The 21,139-nt window shown below is 36.5% G+C and overlaps 1 protein-coding gene across 1 annotated transcript in view; it reads right to left on the reverse strand.

Moving 5' to 3' along the window:
- Positions 1-18,931, reverse strand: part of NR2C1 (nuclear receptor subfamily 2 group C member 1) — a gene marked incomplete at its 5' end in the record, with an annotated part of 38,863 nt that extends 19,932 nt beyond the window's left edge. The window contains 5 exons of the mRNA XM_082493389.1: positions 1,773-1,952; positions 4,702-4,783; positions 8,188-8,418; positions 13,313-13,420; positions 18,878-18,931. Coding sequence (XP_082349515.1) covers positions 1,773-1,952; positions 4,702-4,783; positions 8,188-8,418; positions 13,313-13,420; positions 18,878-18,931 — 655 coding nt within the window. The remainder of the gene's footprint in view (positions 1-1,772; positions 1,953-4,701; positions 4,784-8,187; positions 8,419-13,312; positions 13,421-18,877) is intronic.
- Between the last annotated feature and the right edge of the window lie 2,208 nt (positions 18,932-21,139).

Below are 21,139 nucleotides of genomic sequence, written 5' to 3' on the forward strand. Positions count from 1 at the left end.
AATGAAACTTACAGTATTATAACCTATGGGGAACTCTCTAGCTCTGTGGAATAAAGCCACAAGAAACCAGTTTACAGTTTGAATTTAAAAGTTTAAAAGAAAAAATTAATTTCTGGAAAAATAAGATAACAGTAACACAACACTTCATACAAAACTGAATTAATAAAAGGTATTTACAAAGGACAAATTTTTAAAAAATACGCGATAAGTTGTTCCTCCACAAATTTAAAGTGGTGCAAGTCATTTTATAGATCAGAATAAGATTCTGAAAGAGAGTGACAAACCAGGCCTATACATAATTTAAAATTCAATTCACCAGCCTGATAAGCACTGATTACTGGCTAGCAGAGCCTCTTTAATGTTGTACTGTGCATAGAAACTATTTAAGCCTATAAAAAGAATCCTGAATGTTCATGATTTTGAAACACAAAAGCAAATAGGAAAAAAACCTAACTTGTTTTTTCTTCAATTACACAGTTTCGGAAAACATGTAACTAAAGAAAAAAATTGAAAAGCTCTCAAGTTAGCAGTAGACTGTGATGCGACTCAAATTTTTACATTGATAAATATCATAAAACCAAATATCATAATATCATCAAGTATTGACAATTCCATTAAAGCCATCCCGTAGCCCACAAATGGTGCTTTGAAAGGGTGGAAGATGGAGGCAAAAAAGTCTTCTATCTTCCTTTGCTAACCCTGTGCTCACTAGCTGGATCTGAGTTTGCTGAGAAAGGAACAAGACTTCTTCAGGGGACAAATAACCCTAGGGAAGGAGCTGAGTTTTCCTTTCTCTCCCCACTCCACTGAGGAATGAGATTTCTTATCCCAAAACAATCCTCTCCTCTGCTCAGTATTCCCCCATGACCCAGAGATTCTTTTCCTACCTTCTGACCCCCAACCCCAGCAATTTTGTTCTGCTTGAAAAGTCTTCTGTGGAGGGGCAAAGTACTGCCAGCTGAATAAGAGGGAAAGGGATAAAGATCCCCTTTCACCGCCCCAGCTTCTCCTCCCTTTCTGAATTAATTTCCTCTGTGCTGGAAAAACTTTACTGGTTTCTGCTGACAGAAGCAGGGCTGTAAGGAGGGGAATGTCCACAGAGGCTCAAGAGGGTCAGCAAAATACAGCTGGATGGCAGAGAACAGAGCACAAGACTAATATTGTGCGTATAGCAACAGCGTTGCAGTATCAGGGCTGAAAAATTTGTGTATTGATCGATTTTCTGCATATTTAGTACTCTGATGATACTGCTGTGGTATTGCAATATCACTACATCCAATGTATGGAAATCTAAAAAGGAACTTGAAATCTTTGGGAATTGGTAAGAACTGAACTCTAGATCACTACAGATCTCTGCTTTGTGAACAACTGGCTCTGCAGAGCGTTGCAGCAATTGCCAGCAATCTCCGTTGTGGAAAAAGTGACAAGAAGGTAGAAGGATTCAAATGCTCAGTAGCTTAATTTACACATAGAACAATTGAACTGCATGTATAAAAACCGAAGATGGAGACATACTTAGACATTTGCCACCTAGAAATTAACAAATCATTCACTTTTACCACATGCAATGTGCTTATTAAGTTTGTTGAGCAATATGCACGCTTGAAAACTTCTGATACATCAAACTTCTACAATTCTATAAAGGAAAAAGATACAATGATTTAAAAATGTAAAAGCAAGATAACAATTTGTATTAATACAAAGCATATATTTTGTAGCACAAACTTTAACATAGCTGCCAGCTAAAGTAAGTTACATTAATTCAGACTTACAATCTTGCTTCATCCCAAATGCGATGCATCTCTGCAGCCTACAGTACTGACATCGATTCCGGTGGTGTTTGTTAATGACACAGTCTTTTGTTCCTCGGCACGAATAAACTAAATTCTTCCGTATACTCCTTTTAAAGAATCCTTTGCATCCCTCACAAGTTACTGCTCCATAGTGACGCCCTAGTTACAGAACAATATAAACCACAACATTAATTTTATACTGCGATATTTTTTTTGAGTTTCTATTTATTGAAAAAGAAAGTATTTGCTATTTTACCCATAAAAAGAACAGTTCTTTTCCCCATAGTTTACAGATCTTAGCATATATCGTGGCTATAAAACAATACAGGCAAGTGAACCATTTTTCTAGTTCAAAGCACTTAAACAGGACAGACTTTACAAATAGGCAAGTTGCTTATTAAATTCTTGGTGAAGCTGTTGACAGCAGTGTTAAAAAAAAGCTAAGAAAACAGGTTAGCAAGAACATAGGAGAAACTCTTTTAATTTATACAGTCTTTAGCAATTTTTAAAAAATGTCCCTACAGTCAAGCCGTTATTGCTCATTACAAATTCAGCTGTTGAAATTGTATGCATTAAATCTAATGGAACCATGGAAAGCGCAAACATGGCATTTGACAGCAGTAAGTAATCACTTCAAAGCTTTACTTTCACCTTTCATTCTCCTAACAGGTTAATGGTAAGGGTTCTTTCACTAAAACTTCAATGAAAGAATAATCTAAAATAGCTAAATAATTTTTTTTAAAAAATCAGTTCTTTGAATTTTCTAATATATGATACTAACATATACAATTTTCTATAGTACTATATGCATATACTATATAGTATATCCACCTTACAGAAAAAAAGTCAAGTTTGAAAATTATTTTTCAGAAGTAAATTGTTTTGATTCTGTCATTCCACAAAATACAAATATCACTAAAAAGTACTGGTTTTGATCAAGGCGTGCTTGGCAATTCCAACAATTTCAATTCTATGATCCTGAAGAAAAAAAAAAAGTCCAAACCCAAAGATAACCGACAAACTCAAAATACAGTGTAGGCACTAAGGCTGCTCTTTGAACTAAGTAGGGCACCTTACAGAAATAAATCTCAAATATGACCTAACTTAAGGGAAAATATATTTTTAGATTCTTTCCTTACTCCTCACAAACTTCTTTTTAGATACATCAATCTCGTCTGCCTGATGTTTCTAGTAGGTTTTCTAGATTCCTTTATCACAACCATATTACCGCACTATTAAAATGTGACATTAACAAAGCACCATATATATTAAAAGAATATTACTAAGCGAAACATTTTAACAGCAGCAGGAATGTGAATACTTAATATCCATCCCGCAAAGCACCGGCACTGCTTCTTCACCTACTCTTTGATGTAGCTTTTTGGACTCCAGCTTGGAGGTGTCCGCAAAGCAGTTTGCATGATGGTACTTGTCACACAGGAGGCTCCCCAGAACCTGCAGCTGCTCAGGGAAACATGGCACTCTCCCCAAATTCACTACCACTGCTCCATATCCCTGGGCCAGAACAGGAGGAATACCTCCTGGGACCTCCAGCCTCTCAAGGAATACTGCAGCCCTCCACTGGGGAGCCAGAGGAGTCTTGCCAGTTGGAGCAGACCAACCAGATCTTTGCCTTATGTTTGGCAGAAATTTCCTTTGCGATGGGTGAATTTAGAGCTCTAGGAACTATATTTTTAATGCTAAACTTGGCCGCAGTAGAAAAATTTTAATTGGTTTTGTTTTCTAGGAAGCTTGCTCCCCATCCTACTACTTCTCATTATGATATCCTAACACTACCTACTTCTTCCCCCTGGCCCCCCATCTTTATACACTTTATTCCCATCACTTCCCAAAAGGAGCATTTAACTGCAGCTGTCATATGTTGATATTACTGGAGGTCCATCATACAGACTTCACTGACAAACCATAAGAATCTTCTAATGGAGCAATCACTTCCCTACTTAGACTAATTTTATCTAAGTGAGTAAAGAGCAAAGGTAAATGTCTCATCTCTTTACACCCCATTATCTTCTGTAGCAAAGAAAGTGCAAAGAAAAAGGAGCTTTCAGCTAAACTATGTTGAGGAACAGCCCTTGTATTTCTCTCTCTTTTTTTTTTTTTAATAAAAAAGAAGACATCCGCTCAGTAATTCCAACTGACAGATCTGGAACATCTGATGGCAGGCGCACATGCAAAGGGAATGTGGTAGACAGAGTTCTCCAGTGCACTGCTTCCACTGGATTTCTTTCCAGTCTCTTAATAACATTACATAAAATTCAGTGCATGAAACATTTTTCTTTTCTTACCTTAGCACTCTACTTTGGCAATATATGAATATACCATTCTTAAACCTGCTTTTGACTGGAACTATAATGCATTTTTACAATTTTAATAATGATTCTTCAAATAACCAGCTGTCCTGCACAGACTTCATATTAGCAATTCTTTCATATACTTGCAAAGTCTTCCTTGCCTACTGGTTTCATATTTAAAATAATGAACAGGTTTCTCATATATTTTAAGAGAACCTGTCAACAATAACAAAGTTCACTGCATGACCTTATTTTAAGGAAGAAAAAACTCTCAACATTGTTGCTTAAGTAATTTTATCAACGAGAATTTTAGAACAGAAAAAAATGCATCAGCCTAAGAAAAAAAAGCAAAAAATATCAGGTAGAAAACATTACATTTATGATGTAAACCAATAATAAATCCCACCCATGAACACAAGAGTACCATTTAGCATAATTCTGCACCGAAAGAGTAGTGTATCCTTTCTGTTCATGCATGCATAGATATATATGTATATACATGCTAATTGTTATATAGCTTCAGAAGAATTTTAAATTGCTTTTACTAAGTTGCACTGCCTTAAAAAAAAAAAAAAGAGAAAGAAGAAAGTAAATACCTGATGCCTTGTCTCCACATACAACACACAGATCAAACACTTTATTTAGGCCCTGTTCATTGGGGGAGTTGTCTGTTAAAATCTGGAAAAAAAGTGTGAAATAATTTAATTTTTCTTTGTCTTACCATCAAGAAAGATTAAAATATATCTCATGCTTGTGGTTTTTCTCTCAGAGAGGGAACCAAATCTACAAAGTATAAGGTTTTCTTGACTACATTTTACAGTCTTCACAGACACAAAGGAGCTACCTGCCATGCCACTGTGCTCCTTTTCAGGATGGAACAAAAGTTTTACTTGTAATATTTCTGAAAAGAATTCAAGATTTCATTTATCTAAATACTATTATGCAAAATGGACTGACGTTTTGAAAAACATTTAGCATCTGCATACTCCTACCTTTTGTTCAAGTTTGTATTTATATCCTAATGACTTGTTCATAGTACAAAAGAGACTGAACCATTAAACAGATGGAACAAAAAATCCTGTGTAAAGGCTACTGCATCTACATTAACGTTTATTAACGCCTTCTTTTATATTATACATAAATGGATCAACAGAAAATGTACTCTGGACACTACCATAACCTATAAAGTGGTATATAGTTTGGCTTTCAGTAACAGTTTGACATTATTACAGTATTCTTGTCTTGTCTCATTCATTTATCTCTGGTACCTGCGAAGCTTCATTAAGCACATAATATTAGAAAACCAGCACTACAGGGTAGGTGCTATTGCCTTCCATTTGATCTTTAAAAACTCTACCCCACTGAGACATAAATAAAGCACTGCAAAAATTAAATTTAAAAAAGGAACACACATATCATGAGTTAACAACCAAACATCATCTTGACAATTATGTAAAGCAGAAAAGAAAAAATTATTCTTCCCATTAAAAAGAGATTATAGTTGCCAGACTCTCTCATTCTTGCTTTGCATATACAAAACAGGACCTCTGATAACAAGAAAGATAACTTACCAAAAGAGAAAGTACCCTGTCTTCTATAGAGAAAATTAAGAAATCACTTTTTAAGGAAGTTTGGAAGACAGTATAGATGATATATACGGGAACATTTAAGAAGCATACTTCTTTCTAGCTAGCCTTTGTTAACAATACTGTCTCACAGATTAATCTATTAGGTTTTCTTTTAATATAACATCTTTTAAGAAAAATAATATTGATGAGTTAGAAGAATATTAAACTTTCATTCCTTCCTAATCTCCATTATGAACAGTATGTATTTTTACGATATTATATGAAATATATATAGACAAATTCTAAGTCCTTCCCTAAATGAAACCTGCACTGAAATGGAAAGTTCCACATAAGGAAGGACTACAGAATTAGGCCCACAAGGAGATAAAAATCCCAGACTCGGAGAACTCATTAACTGACCTTTAACATGAAGAATAAAAAATTATTATTAACATGAAGAAGAGCCACTGAAGGTAAAATAGATGATGGGAGAAAGGGCCTCGCCAAGTGAGTCAATGTAAAGACAAGATGCAATAAAGGAGAGGTTTTTTGCAGAGCCAATGAATAGGAATTTCAAGTGAAGGTAACAGAAAAATGAGAAAAAGGTGAAATTGCACAAGAAAAGATCATTTAGGGGAGAAGATATGAAAGATCCCAAAGAGGATGCAGTTGAACAACAAATGGATGGTACTTTGTATTTCATGAACTTTAAGTGGAAAAAAGACATCTCTACCCATACATACAATATAACTAAAGTGACAGAATACTGCTGCCTCTCAAACTAACCTATTTTGCTTGAACTGTACAATCAGAATTAGAGCTTTCTATTTTTTTTGTCCAGACTTCCTCTATTCCTGGATTTTGCTTTTTAAACCAGTGCGGCACACTTCTCATCTCTTAAGTTGTTTTTGAAAATAATTTTTTATATGGATTACTTCAAACATATCCCACTGGTTTATATTTTTGTTGAGGTTTACCTAAAATACAAAGTGTATGATACCACTAAACATGGTTAAGTGCCTCTCAATAGGATTGGCTTTTGCTACTGCTCCCCTATTCATAACAATCAAATTCTTTGAAGCAAGTACCTTGGAAGTCCATTTGCCAAGATTTGTGAATTTCAAAAAAAAATGTGCAATACAGAGATATGTTTCAGGCTTACACAACATGTGGGTAGCAAATCAGAGTAGTGGCCTGGCTCCCAGATAAGCACAAATGAAAAAGGGGTCTTCAGTTGAAAAGAGACTACTTGAAAGAGGATATAAATAGTGATTTATAAAAACAATAGGATCCTTTATAGCTGTTTCTTACAGTGCGGGAGACACCTAATTAAAAAATACTTGTCTCAGAAGATCACATCAACTAAAGTATTCTTTGCACAACATACAATTATACTATAGGATATTACGCAGACCAAAGCATATATGGTCCATATAAGTAACAGAACAGGTTGTTAAACTTTAGTGGCAGCTATCAACTGTGATGGTCTCTCTCAGTCTCCAAATCAGGAGGTTGCTCTAAATCATCAGCTAATGGAAGTGAAAGGATATGCTCAGAATGACCATTATTTACCTCACCAGTTTTTAATATTTTTCCTTAAGCAACTGTTCCTGGCCATCATTTAAGTGTAAGACACTGGACTAAATGGACAGTAGCTATCCCAGTGTTGCCTGGCCTACCACACTGATGAATTTTAATAGCAGCATGAACGTACATGAGTAAACAATATGCAATAACTACGCTATAGCTGGAGTGCAGTAATCTGCTTCAGGCTGAAGGAGCTCGCATGTCCCAAGTCTTCCGTGCATGTTCTTCTCATCAGTGCCATCCCATCCTTGCCAGGGGAGGATATGGGGCAGAAAGTCTGTAAGTTGGAGGGTGAGGACTAATGAAGCTGCACATACAATGTGCATGGGTGTAAGGCGCACTGGGGACCAGTCTAGGGAGTTACAAACCTGCCTAGTTACAATCTCACATTAGTAAACCCAAAATATTTAGTAAACCCAAAATATTTAGTGTGATTCCCCTGCCCCCCACTGAGTAATGTCCTTCCCTACCAAATATTCTCTCTGACAAACTACCTTGGAGTACAGTTCACAAAGCTGAACAGTAATTACAACAGCATACAAAAAGGAAAACAAGCAGAAGGAAATGTTAAGTGATAAAGACAATGGAGAAAAGGGTATGTTTTTCAACAATACATGAAAACAGATAGAGAGGCAATGAAGCAGAAATAAAGAAGGACTGATGGTATGGCAGGAGCTGGAAATAATGATAAAAATAACAGTATTCTTTCTAATGTCATGAGCCAGGGTATAAATTTTAAAAACAATAAATTAAAAAAAGGGTTTTCTTTATAATTTCTAATTATCCATGCTGAGTCCTAGTGCAAGGAAAAGTATACCATTAAAAAGAACCCTCAAAAAAGGAGAAACCAGACAGACATATTTGGAAATAAAACATCTCTTCTTATCCCATTTGAACCAAAATTACGAAATAAAGTGGATTATCTACCTGGATGTGTTGTGCAGATATATCAGGGGATGCAAAAAACAGTTGGTTGACACCTGCAGCATCTGGAGTTGCTAGGATAACTTTTCCTGGAGTGGAATCTTGTCTGGCAAGGATCACCTTGCTTGGGGTAGAGCCATCATGATTTGTTAAGATGAACTGCTTGCCTGCTGAGCTCTGATCAAGTGCTGTAACAATCTGAATCTTCTGGCCCGTCTGCTGATCTGTGACAATCTAATAATACATTTATCTCAAATTGTTATGGTAATTTAAGTTCACCTTTGGGGCCCAATCTGGGCACTTGAAGAAAACGGGAATTTTGCCTTTGACATTTGTGAAGCAGATCGTCTTCCCCTCTGTCACACAAGAGTGAAGTAAACTCAGGCAAAACCTTGGATTTCCACTGTTTTTGAAACACTTCAATCAAGAGTGTCTGAAGTCAAAACCTGAATTTATACTCAAGTTTTACAATTGGCCCATGCTTTTACAACACTGCTGAAACCCTTGAAAATTCTAGCACCCAGTATTCGATAGATCTGTCGCTCAGCCCTAGGACCCTGAGAGATCTTAACTCTTGAACTCACTGCATACTACGTGAATGCTTAGCACCTCCAAGATTTGGCTGCTTAACAAGAAGCTTCCTAAAAACCACAAATGTAGACTTCCAAATGAAAAAAATAAGCATCAAACAGCAAGAAAAGCAATAATCTTGTTGCACCTGTATATACATTTTAGGCTTCTTTTTTTGGGGGGGGCTTTTTTTTAACATATATATTCCTAAATAAAATAAGTAAAACAGAATCTCTCTCCCTGCCATTTTTTCTTTTTTAAAAGGAAAAGCGTATTTTCATGTTTCATTTCATAATCAAGAACAGACCTACAGACTGGTTTTTTTTCGTTTTATTCCTATTTTCAAGCACAAATACAGCAGAACTATATTAAATAATCGTTCACTAAAGTCCATTTTTTGCCAACTTTGTTGGGAGATTATAATCCTCAGAGAAAATAATCAAGATTCCATATACCTTCCATTATAAATCTCACTTTCACTCATTCCTGCCCTTCTCCATCAAAATGCCTATACAGAAAACTGCCTGGTTTATTCTAGAGACTATAGAGAATCATCCTACAAAGAATTTTTCCTGCAAAATACTTATGAATTACAGATCAATAAATATTCTTTTTTACCGATAACCAAACATTTACGTCTATCTATCCATCTCTAACATTTTGTCAGTTATTACTGATGAAATTATTTATTTCACGATCTAACACTTATCATAATCAGTTTCATGTAATTAGGGCAGTAATATTTATTATATTTTCTAGGTGGAGAATGGGTACAAAGAAACTGAATGAGGCCTAATTTCACACAAGTCTTTATCTACTTTGCTACTCCACCTTCACAACTAGCTTATTACTTCCTCTAAATGTTCAATATACTTACATTTGTTTCAAAAAACTGGTTTTAAAAAGATAAGCAGCAAGAGATAGAAATTACTGAAAGTCTAATTTCAGCAGTTATAAATCAATATTGCCACTTTCAAATATTCAGGAATTACAAGTTTCAAAATATACAAAAGGAATGCACTCCTTTCTGGTAGCCTTTTGCTATTAACGTTTGTATGGGTCAATTTTCAATTTTTCTCTGCAAAACGCAATTAAAATCTCAGTTAAGAGAGAAGTCCAGGCAAAATGATAATATTCCAGATGCTAAAGATATAAGAAAAGAACATAAATTATCGTGAGATTTGGGATGTAGGGTGGGAAGACAACACAAAAACTTCACAATAGTCACCAACATAATTAATAGAGGGATTTCCATTCACTTTTCTCAGACAGCCACAAGTCCAGGGCCACAAGTGACTACAGCAGTCCCTTATTTCTCCTTTCAATTCCTTTATGTTGGTTCCATATTCTCTAGAAGGTAAACTTCCTTGCCCTTGTAATTCCCTTCCTTGCTTAACTTTCTCCTTCCATTCCATTTTTCTTCATTTTACAACCTTTATTTCTCCTGTGTCATTTCTGGGTATTTTCAAAGTAGCTGATGTTCCCTTCCCCTTCTCTCCAAACACATCTACTTTATTGGGATCAGGAGAAATCATATATATGCATGTTATCTGCAAGAGGGTGCATGCATGTACAAAAGGCAAACATAGAGTACTGTGCTGTTTCTTGAATTTCCAGACCTGCTCTTTAAGATACTCTTATCAAAAATCTGTCTCACTGTCAGAACTTAAAAGTGCAACTCTATGTACATCAAAAAAAGGCAAATACTTTATCTAGTTAGGTTTATACAAAATATAATATAAAACTAACTCGAAATACAGCATGTCCCAAACAGCGAAGATACAAATTTGAACTACAGTTGAAATTAATTTTTGGATATATACGCTAAATTAGCTGCTTTCATACTATAGTCCAGCTTTACATTTTTTAAAAGTATATACACGTAGAAAAATACAGCAGGACAGTAGGCTAGGCAGAAGAACCATTGCTACTTCACACAATTCACTTCACCTCCTATTTAACAAATATTGTCCCAATTCTTCAATTGGCTTCCTGCGATTCTAGGGGGATGCCAATGTAGTTTCCACTGCATGATATAGTAGGTAGAGTGTTATGTTAAAATTCATACAAAGCTATCCAATCCGCACAAATGGTTTCTGCAGCTGTCAAGCATTTGACAGAGGCATAAGAGAAAGCAGTTTAAACAATTAAGCACAGTCTGTCTGCAGCTGACCTCTTATGGCCATATACCGACAAAAACTTCACCTAAATTGCACTGGGACTCTGAAAGTGGAGCAGTCCACCAAAGTATAACAACTTGCAGTACCTAAATGTTGAGATAAGAGGAAAAAATAATCAGAGGGAAAAAGAAACCCACTTATCTTCTCAAGGGAATCCATCAGGGCTCAGTGACAACACATTACATTTCTTAACAATCTGAAACTCAATGCTGCTAAAGGGATCATGTTACAGAACAGGAATATATTAATTCAGGATTGTCTGTTTAAAAAATTCACTTCTCCCATGTATTTCATTGAAGCACCCTGATGATAATGGAGGACAGTATTTTCCTTTAGTGCTTTTAAGCCTTGTCCACTAATAAGTTTTGACTTCCATCTGAACATCATTTCAATAAATTAAATACCTCAATAATTCTGTGTTTCTATTTTAGGAAAAAAAATGTTTGTAAACACAGAGGACTAATCTGTTTACAACAGAGCTGGTTTTGAACCCAAACGTCTGTTTAACAACAAATGTGACATTCAACTTTTACCCTAGAGAACCAAAATGTTAGCATTCCCTAGAAAGGTTGACTAATGAAACATGCTTTAAAGAACATTTTACTGAGGATTTTGTATTTCAAGATTTCAGATAATTGTTTATGTGCATTTAACAATAATAAAAAAAGGGGAAAAAATATTGAAAATATAAACACAAAATTAATCCATTTAACATTTATTTTGAACATTTTGCTGAGATGTATTTGTTCCTACAAACTATTTTACTCTTCATATAAATTCTGTTTTGAGGAATGTTTTCATTTCTAAGTTCTGTCTCGTGTCTAATTTATTGTTATTTATATTGGTGACATGTTTGTAGATGCCTGTTGCAGGAAGGATGTCATTCGACTGAGGGCTGTTCCACACTATCAAGAGTGCCCCAAAGTGCTCACCATCCATTTTGAAGCAAGAATCAACGAGCATGGTGAAAAAAGACAAAGGACAAAGTAGCTGGGTTACAAACAAGTGATCTTCCAGCTACATGAGATGATGAAAAACTATGTAAAGGTTCCTGACCCTAGGAGTACTATTCTTCTATGTTCATCACATTTTCAGTAATTACAATGCCTAACCAAAAGTAGTTCTACCCCCACAAACAAGGTGACACATATGGGTTAGAAGTCTGCCGCTGGCTTTGAACCAAGAGAACCGTCCTGCTGTTCAACAATAAAGGCTCACAGTTTTATATGTCATCGTCCCACAGTCAGACCCTGATGCTGAAATTACATTAAATGGCTTCACACTACAGGGACATTATAGCATACAGGTATTGACAAGTAAAACAGAGGATAAAGAGATGGTGGTTAACTGATTGACATAAATAAGTTAATAAAAGGTACATCTGTACATAAAGTGTAGAAAAGGAGTGGAGGTAAATGAAAGCATAAAGATCTACTGGATAGATAAGACTGGTACCCTGACTAAAGCACAGGTAGGGGGTGATAAAAATAAACAAAAGATCATGTATGTAGGGCAGTTATGAAGAGTCTTGGAAGGCTGAAAGCTTGGATGCAGTGCACTGAAACAGGAAAAAACAAGGGAAAATATTGAAGAGTGAAGCCATCAAAAGAAAAAGCAGCCAAGATTATACTAGCAGCTAGCTCACTTAAATGAGAGTGGTTTTGTATGCAACAGCATATATCTGAGAATATTTTTTAAATTTATTCTGTGGTTGATATTTTTCTCTTGGATAGAATTTAAAAATAAAACATTGGCAAGGACTTGCATTGATTTTTAAGGGATAAAATAACATAAGAGATAAAGTTCCACTTCCCAAATCCTCCCAATCTCCATATACACATATCTATGTCAATATAACTACCCACGTGCCAAAAACTTAGAGATCATTACCTGGCCAGGCTACAAATTAGGATACCAGGACATGTAACATTGGTTGGGACAAACGAAACCCAGTATCTTTCTCAGGCATTAGGTTGCCTTGCACTCTTTCATGACTTGTATCAGTGATACAATGCAGTATTTCCCCCCTCCCTCCCTGATCCAAAATGTAGAAATGTTCCAACAACTCAGTTGAATTACCAAATCTAAAAATTATTCAGCTTTTAAAAAGCAGTATCATTGCAGGATTGGGAAAAGTCTTTTTCTGTTCAGTGGTTATAATTTCTTGTAAATCTTAAAATTCTCAGGAGAAAAAAAGAAAAAAAAGGGGAAGCATTGGAATGATGTTTTATTTCTGTTTATATAGAAATGTTCTCTGGCAGTCAGGGCTGAATATTTACATTCAAGCAAATAATATGACACAAATAAAGAACTGTATGTGAAAACCAGCAGAAATAATAGTTCATCTCTGCTTTTAAAATATATCAGAGGAAGCATACCTGTATACGTTGTGGTAGAGAGAGGCCTGAATCTGCAGGGACGATCTGTATTCGTTGTGCTGTCCCATCCATTAGTGTTTGTGTAACGGCTTCCTGGGAATGGGTAATCTAGAAAAAAAAAAAAGAAACAAATATAACGGATTGACAATGGATATACTTAAGGATGGATACACTACCTTAACAGACAAAACCTTAAGGTTTCACCAACTTCTGTTTTCTCTGCACAACACAATGTAAAGTCTGACACTCTTAACTGTATAAGGAATACAAATGCTTGTAATATAATTTAATAGCTTAATTTTGCTAGTTAGATAATTCTGTTTCTTTCACTGTTTTAAACCCCTTTTGAAATACCTTCCAATTTAAAATTCAGAAACACATCAAGTAAAACAATTCATTGTTGACAAGTCCATTTAAGTCAATCAGACTGAATATTTATTACCGTTGATGTTCATGAGACACATACTAAACACAGTACCTTTCATCATAGCTGTGCTACATTTACACTAAAATATTTTTACCTTAATGGCTTACTTAAAGTGAGAAAAGAATTTTCAGTGTGGAAACACAGAAATTGGCCTTTTCTGTCCTGTTTCTGTTCTTCTGTTAAAGCAGCAAAAAACAGAACAACAGAATTCTATAATGGGGAACTATCAAGAAAGTTAGAGAAAATTAATGAAATGTACGAAGTTGGCAAGAAGCATATCTTAAAACAAATATAAATCTTTGTGTGAATGCTCTCAGACACAATTTGTGGAAGTGCTTTAACAATTATTGGTATTTAAAAAATTCTTCATGTGCTATAGTCAAAGGTATATGGGGGAGGATATTATTCATTAAATTGTCAATAAAAATTAAGAACTATAGCTGCTATTTACAGAGGTTTGATCAGAAAGGCTGGACTTTTTGTAGTATGAAGGAATTTTGCCTTCATAGTTTACAGATACCTTCAAACTGAAATTTTTGTCTTAAATTCCTGAGTAACTCCCTGAACTTTTTGCAGGGGAAAAACTCTGGAACATCCTGCAATTCTGTACTAATAATAATTCTTAGTATTTACACCATCATAAAAATGTTCCTCTTCAACTGCTGCCTCCCTCAAGAATCAATATAGAGAATATATATCTGTATATGCAGTAAAGGTACTGTTGTCCTGATTTTGCAACCACACCACCATGTAAATGCTACTACCAGCAGAAGAAAGGAGGCAAGAACACACAGCTGGAGGTGAGCACAAGAAGGGGAAGGAGCAGTGCGTAAGACTTCCCCTTACAGCAGAAATACAAGCTCTCATCAGCCTAAAAGCTGATTTTGAAATTTTACTTGAAAATGCATTACTTTTGGTACCAGTCTCAGCTCTTATAACCTACTCGCTCCCATCCCTTGAGCTTGGTAGGTAAAACTGGTCGGTTAGTTGTTCAGTGATCTGGAATAGGACACTGATGCAGGTTAAAAAGCAGCCCAGCAAACAGACAGACAAATAAAGGCTATTCTTAGCACAGATCAAACCTTCAATCCAGATCTCCACAATGCTCAGAAGCAGACACATCAGAGCAAATGAGAGCGTGGGATTAAGCTGCTGGGGGAATCGCTTAGGCTGCCAGCGGCATCAAAAGAAATGCTTGTCAAACTACTACCCAAGCCATTTTGGAACACTGCTTTCTAAAAATATCCGATTTTTCGGGAGTATGAATATTTTCCATATTCAAACAATTAATCCACTTTTTCGCTTCAGTAAATGACATACAAGAGTTCATTATACAGAAACATTTAGAGTTTGAAATAGATACTTTCAAGCACTAAAATTCTGCATCAGTTCTTTCAAGTGACATGTACACGTAGTGATTTACAGGCAATTTGGAGTTTTATGTGAATTTTATCTTTGTTTTACAAAATAAGCTACATATTTCAGGATGGTTCTATGCTTGTTCCCTTAAAATGTCACGAGCTACATGTTGTGTAAGGTAAAACTGCTCTTCAACCCCACAAAATGTCAGCTTGACAGTTTTACTTCTATACAGAATACATTTTTTTTATTGCAGTTAAAACAATACTGATAAGAATAACTGCAGTATTTGTTAAAAACTGTGTTTTGTATGTCTATGATAGACTCTGTTTCGGCAAATACATAGCTTTCCTCTGTTACTGTTACCTGGCAGGACTGTGGAAACAAACCACCATATACTTAGTGTACCCAACCACAGATTAAAGAAAAAAGATTGCTGCAGGCTCTTGGCAGACAACCTCCCCGCATGAATCAAGGAATGCAATCTTGATGTATAAATATGAGCTATCTCACACTCAGCAAAAGATGATTAGCAGTTGGCAGAATCTGAGAAAAGATAAACATTGTGCAATGCTCCACATAGGCAAGGCTATAAATTCTTTTTTTTTTTTTTTTTAAGAAGTTTAGCTTTTATGCAAAAAAGCCCTAAATTAACAAAAACACATTTGTGAACATCATCATAAAATCTTTATGATAATTTTGTGTTTTAAAATGCTTCATGAACAAGAATTAATATAACAAAGAAATCAAAACCTATGTCGCAGAACACTTCTGACCACTATTTCAATGAGATGCAGGAGCACTTTCCATTCTCCTCAGAATGGGAACACCTGTCTTTTTCCTTTCATGTTCTACTCGTGTAAATTTTTCTTGTAAATTCAATTAAAACTATTTCAACACTCAAGAGAATTACAAATGCTAGCAAAAATACTGCTCCAGTTCCATTGACCTTCAAAAAATCTATGGTTTTCAATGCTTACAGTGAACAGGAACACCACCATGCAATTACAGCTGGTAGGTCACAGGTAGGTAGGAACATATGGTATTACATGAAGACCCCTGTAAGACCACTTTCCTTGCCGACCGCACCTTTCAGGCAGTACACTCATGCATGGCATGCACCTTTGACAATAATTTTGGCTTATGGAGTCCCACCTTGCACTGCCCTGGGTGATGCTTTTCAGTCCTTCTAACCATGTGCCAGTTTGGGTTGTACCTTGTACCAGATAAGGGAACTGACCCCAACCGGGAGGGAAAAGACCTTCCTCCACTACCCTGTAATTATTTTTTTTCCAGTTTTGTCCGCCACACAAGGACACATAGAGCTTACATGAACAAGACTAGCACAGCGTAAGAATAAGCGACTAAGTGAGGACTGGGGAATGTACTGCTGCCAAAAGAGATGTGACAGTCTCAGGCTCCGTAAAACTTTGCTAAAGGACAAATCTGAATCTGCACTGCTTACAGAATGATATCCATGAAAACCGTGAGGCTGCAGTTTCACCATGAACAGAAACAGCTAACAGCTCTCTGAGGTGCTGCATCTCCACTCCCTCCATCTTCTCCCCTGCCTTCCTTGGGCTACCAGCCACCTCCTTTATGCTGGCTCTGGTACTCATTAGAGTCTTCTCAGACCCTACTCAACGCACTAACCAAGCAGAAAACCTTCCATATGTTTTGGCTGTGTTAGCTTGCTGCTAGTGTGGAAATTAAGTAAGGTAAGAAACACGAAAAGGACCTTCCCTCTCCCGTGGCACTGGGATACTAAGTCAGCTCAGCATCTCATGGAATCACCTTAGGAAATCAGGAAACAACCCTCACAGAGGCTAAACACCATCATCATACCATCCTCTTTTCCAAGTGGAACGTACACTTCAGCTACCTTTGACGAGCCTGTACTTTCAAAAAAAAAAAACAACTCCAAAACCCAGGAAATACAGCTTTATTTAGATGTCCACAAGGAATTATATTACCAAAAGAAAACTACACTAGACACGCCATTCTCACCTATAAAGAGGACAAGTGAGAGAAAGAAAACACCATACATCACATAAATCATTTATGTCCTTTGAGACAGCCTTCACAACACTCAGATGCTACAACAATAAAAGCTGTAAGAATTTATACAGAATAGAATTAACCATCCCGCCCTCATCCCCACCCTTTCTATTTGAAATCAAGACTGACAGGAACTAAAATTACTTGAAAAAATAAGTCCATGTCTAGACAAGAAACGAACAGTGGATATTTCAGGCTAAAAATACCATTTCACAGAATCACAGAATTTTCAGAGTTGGAAGGGACCTCTAGAGATCATCTAGTCCAACTCCCCTGCTAAAGCAGGATTGCCCAGAGCACATTACTCAGGACTGCATCCAGGCGGGTCTTGAAAATCTCCAGGGAAGGGGACTCCACAACCTCCCTGGGCAGCCTGTGCCAGTGCTCTGTCACCCTCACTGTAAAGAAGTTTTTCTGTGTATTTGAACGGAACTTCCTATGTTCTAACTTGTGCCCATTGCCCCTCGTCCTGTCACTTGGAACCAATGAAAAGAGCCTGGCTCCATCCTCCTTCAACCCACCCTTTAGATACTTGTACGCCATAATAAGGTCTCCCCTCAGCCTTCTCTTCTCCAGGCTAGAGTCCCAGCTCTCTCAGCCTTTCCTCGTAAGGCAGATGCTCTAAGCCCTTAATCATCTTAGTTGCCCTTCGCTGGACTCGCTCCAGCAGTTCCCTGTCCTTCTTGAACTGGGGAGCCCAAAACTGGACACAGTATTCCAGTTGTGGCCTCACCAGTGCAGAGTAGAGGGGGAGAATGACCTCCCTCGACCTACTGGCCACACTCTTCCCTATGCAGCCCAGGATTCCATTGGCCTTTTTGGCAACAAGGGCACATTGCTGGGCCATGGATAATTTACTGTCTACCACAACCCCCAGATCTTTCTCCTCTGAGCTACTTCCCAGCAGGTCCGCCCCTAACCTATACTGGTGCCTAGCATTCTTCCTCCCCAGGTGCAGGACCTTGCACTTGCTTTTGTTGAACCTCATTAGGTTCTTCTCTGCCCAGCTCTCCAGACACGCTGGATGGCAGCACGGCCCTCTGGGGTGTCAGCCACCCCACCCAGCTTATCTTATTTATTTAAGATAAATAAGATACTGCTTGTATCTAATTTAAAGTGGTGCTGATTTTAAATAGACTGCTGTGATTAAACTGTGCATCTCCAGAAGTTCTCTGGCTGCAGCCACAGATTCTGCACACAGGTTACAGAAAATAAAAGTTAGCAGAAACAAGAGTTCAATCTTCTTTTTGACTTATACCAAACACCAACAAATATTTCACAGTGAAGAGCATGGCAAACCTTTACTCATGAAAACAAAAATGACAACTGATGCAATTGCTTAATTGGAAAGTAAAAGCTACGTACTGACAATTCTCTTGATTGTATTTTTTTGAACTGAAAGTGAGCAAAGCAATTCTACAACCAGAGGGCTCTCTGAAGACCACTACAGGCCCAAAAAGCAGAGCTGAACAGCTAGTCACTTACTGGAAACACTGCTAGATTTTCCTCAGCTCCATTTCTGTGGGGCAAACTTTGGCAAGAAACACTTTGCAGCCTAACTTTAAAATGGACATAATAAGTTCTTCTAGTCTTTCATGGGAGAGTCTCCAGAAGCCTTGGATGTACTAAAAATTATTTTCTCTTGTAGTTTTGGGTTTTACATATCAGTCTCTGCATTTTATTATTCAATGTCTCTTAAATAGGACTCAAAATTTATGTACCTCTCCCATTTGCTGTTCAATAATTTGATGGGCCAGTTCCTCTGTGGTTGCCATGATCTTTAATCACCAGAATTTCCTGTCAAAGAAAGGAAAGAAGATGCTTAACGTCAATAGCCTCAAAAGTAAAAATATCTTGGGGAAAATACAGTTCACATAAGTTAAGTATGTTCATAGTTGGCTAAAGGTGACATCCCTGCAGAATTTAAAGTGTTATTATACTATAAAAGTAATAATTTATTTTCTATTTGCAAACTTCTGTGTCTTTTTACTCAAATATCTCACACAGAGACTTCCTATTTTTCCTCCTCTGTTTTGCCAAAAAGCAACAATATAATAAACTCCCTGTGAGAACAGAAGTGTATTACTGACCATGACATCAGCAGGGACATAATCAACACCTTAAAAACTGGAACAAAGACAGTTTTGTTAATGCAAATCAACAGGGGGGAATCTAACTTCTGAACTCACACTGATTTTTTAGTATCAACAGGAGTGCTCAAAGGTCAATTTTGTAATTAATAAGAGGCACTATTTGGGAGACAGAAAATATTCATGTTTTAAAAAAAAATAATGCTGTTTTGCCATCAATACTGTAGTTACAGTGTAAGAAGTCCAAATCTTCATAAGAAGAATTCTGTAGGATTTAACAGGCGCTACTACATTAATGCAGTATGAAGTATTCGGATGTATGCCTTGTTTGTTTGGATATTGATTTGCAAATATTCACTAGGCAGTACTTAAAAGGAACATACACAAATTAAGAAGCACCATAAACACTTAATTGCCCTGACAAAGGGTGTATTAAAAACAGTGTAACACCTACTTCTTATATAAACAAAGACAGAACCCTTACAGGAAAGGATTTGTCTATGTGCTAAATTTGCTTTGTTTCAAATATACAATGTACTCAGGTTATACAGCCTCCTCATTGCAGACAAAGTTATAAAGATGTTTAATACCAACACACATATTCCTGTATTAACATAAGAATAAATGACGTCAGTATAAAAGAGTTTTTACATGGTATAAAAGATTTATTTATAAGCAGGAATGGTGCTGTGTAACCATACAAAATGTCAGAATGCTAATGAAAGTAGTTACATATGTAGAAAAGGTCTATATATATATAACTAGTTGGTTTTCACACTAACTTTGCTAGAACCCTTAGGAACCATCTCCTACCCCAGTGATCTCTAAACTTTCCCAATCAACTATGCAAATAAAAACATTAACTTATTTTGAAGCTCATTCTGCTCTTATAATTGGAAAGAGATATCTCTTTTGACTAGGGCTAGAACTGCAGACCTCCGAAGTGTGCGTAGCAGTATACTAAATCCTAATCCACGTGTGGAAGGGAAGACCACAGAAATATTTGGGCACTGTAGACCATTCCTAATCACCCAGCAGCACGCTGCATTGTTAGTTAAATTAAGACAAAAGATGACAGACGTATGAGACTGAAGCTTATGTTCAAAAGCATTATCTCCTTAGAAGATCTAATAAATGTCAGCACCCTTGCAGGAGCACTCTATTAACGCACTTCTGCACGAAGTGAGCTGCAGCACAATCACTATTCACAGAGTACTTTCAAGTCAGACAATGTATTCTATCAGATGTTTTCTTTTAAATAAAATACTTACTAGTAATGAAATAATCCATTTTTTTTTACACACTCAGTGCCAGAAATTAGTGTTACTTCATAAAAAAAGACAAAAAAAAAAAAAAAGAAAATCTAAAAAGAAAAGTTTAATGTCTTAAAAGCAAATTAGAGAACTATTTAGTAAGACAGACACACTTTTGGGTAAGAGATGTACTTTTTGCAAAGAGTTATTTCAGAGGAAGATCTTACTGTTTCATGACAATTTGATGTACCAGAAATATTGAACATGATGATATTTTGCAAAAAATTAAGAGTAAACTAAGTTAAATGCTGAAATTCTAGTCTGATCTCAGAGCTGATCCTGCTTTAAGTGGGGTTTTGGACTAGAGACCTCCTGTTGTCCCTTCCCACCTGGAATGTTCCACTACTCAAAAATGCACTATTTTTTAGCTACTGAAACCACAAGAGTTGCCTGCAACTACAAAAAATCCCCAGTATTTTGAAAGCAGTTTGATTTGCAAGATCTTTTGACTGCCTCCATACAGGTCTGCTGTGCAGATATTTTCAAGGAAATAATAAATGACTATCTAATTTTAAAGTTTTACTTCACTGAGTGCCTAGTTTGAAGAGCTATGCACAAGAAAGCTTATTTTGAGCATTTT

Source organism: Vanellus vanellus (genome assembly GCF_965231255.1).
Source record: "Vanellus vanellus genome assembly, chromosome: 1".
NCBI lineage: Eukaryota > Metazoa > Chordata > Aves > Charadriiformes > Charadriidae > Vanellus > Vanellus vanellus.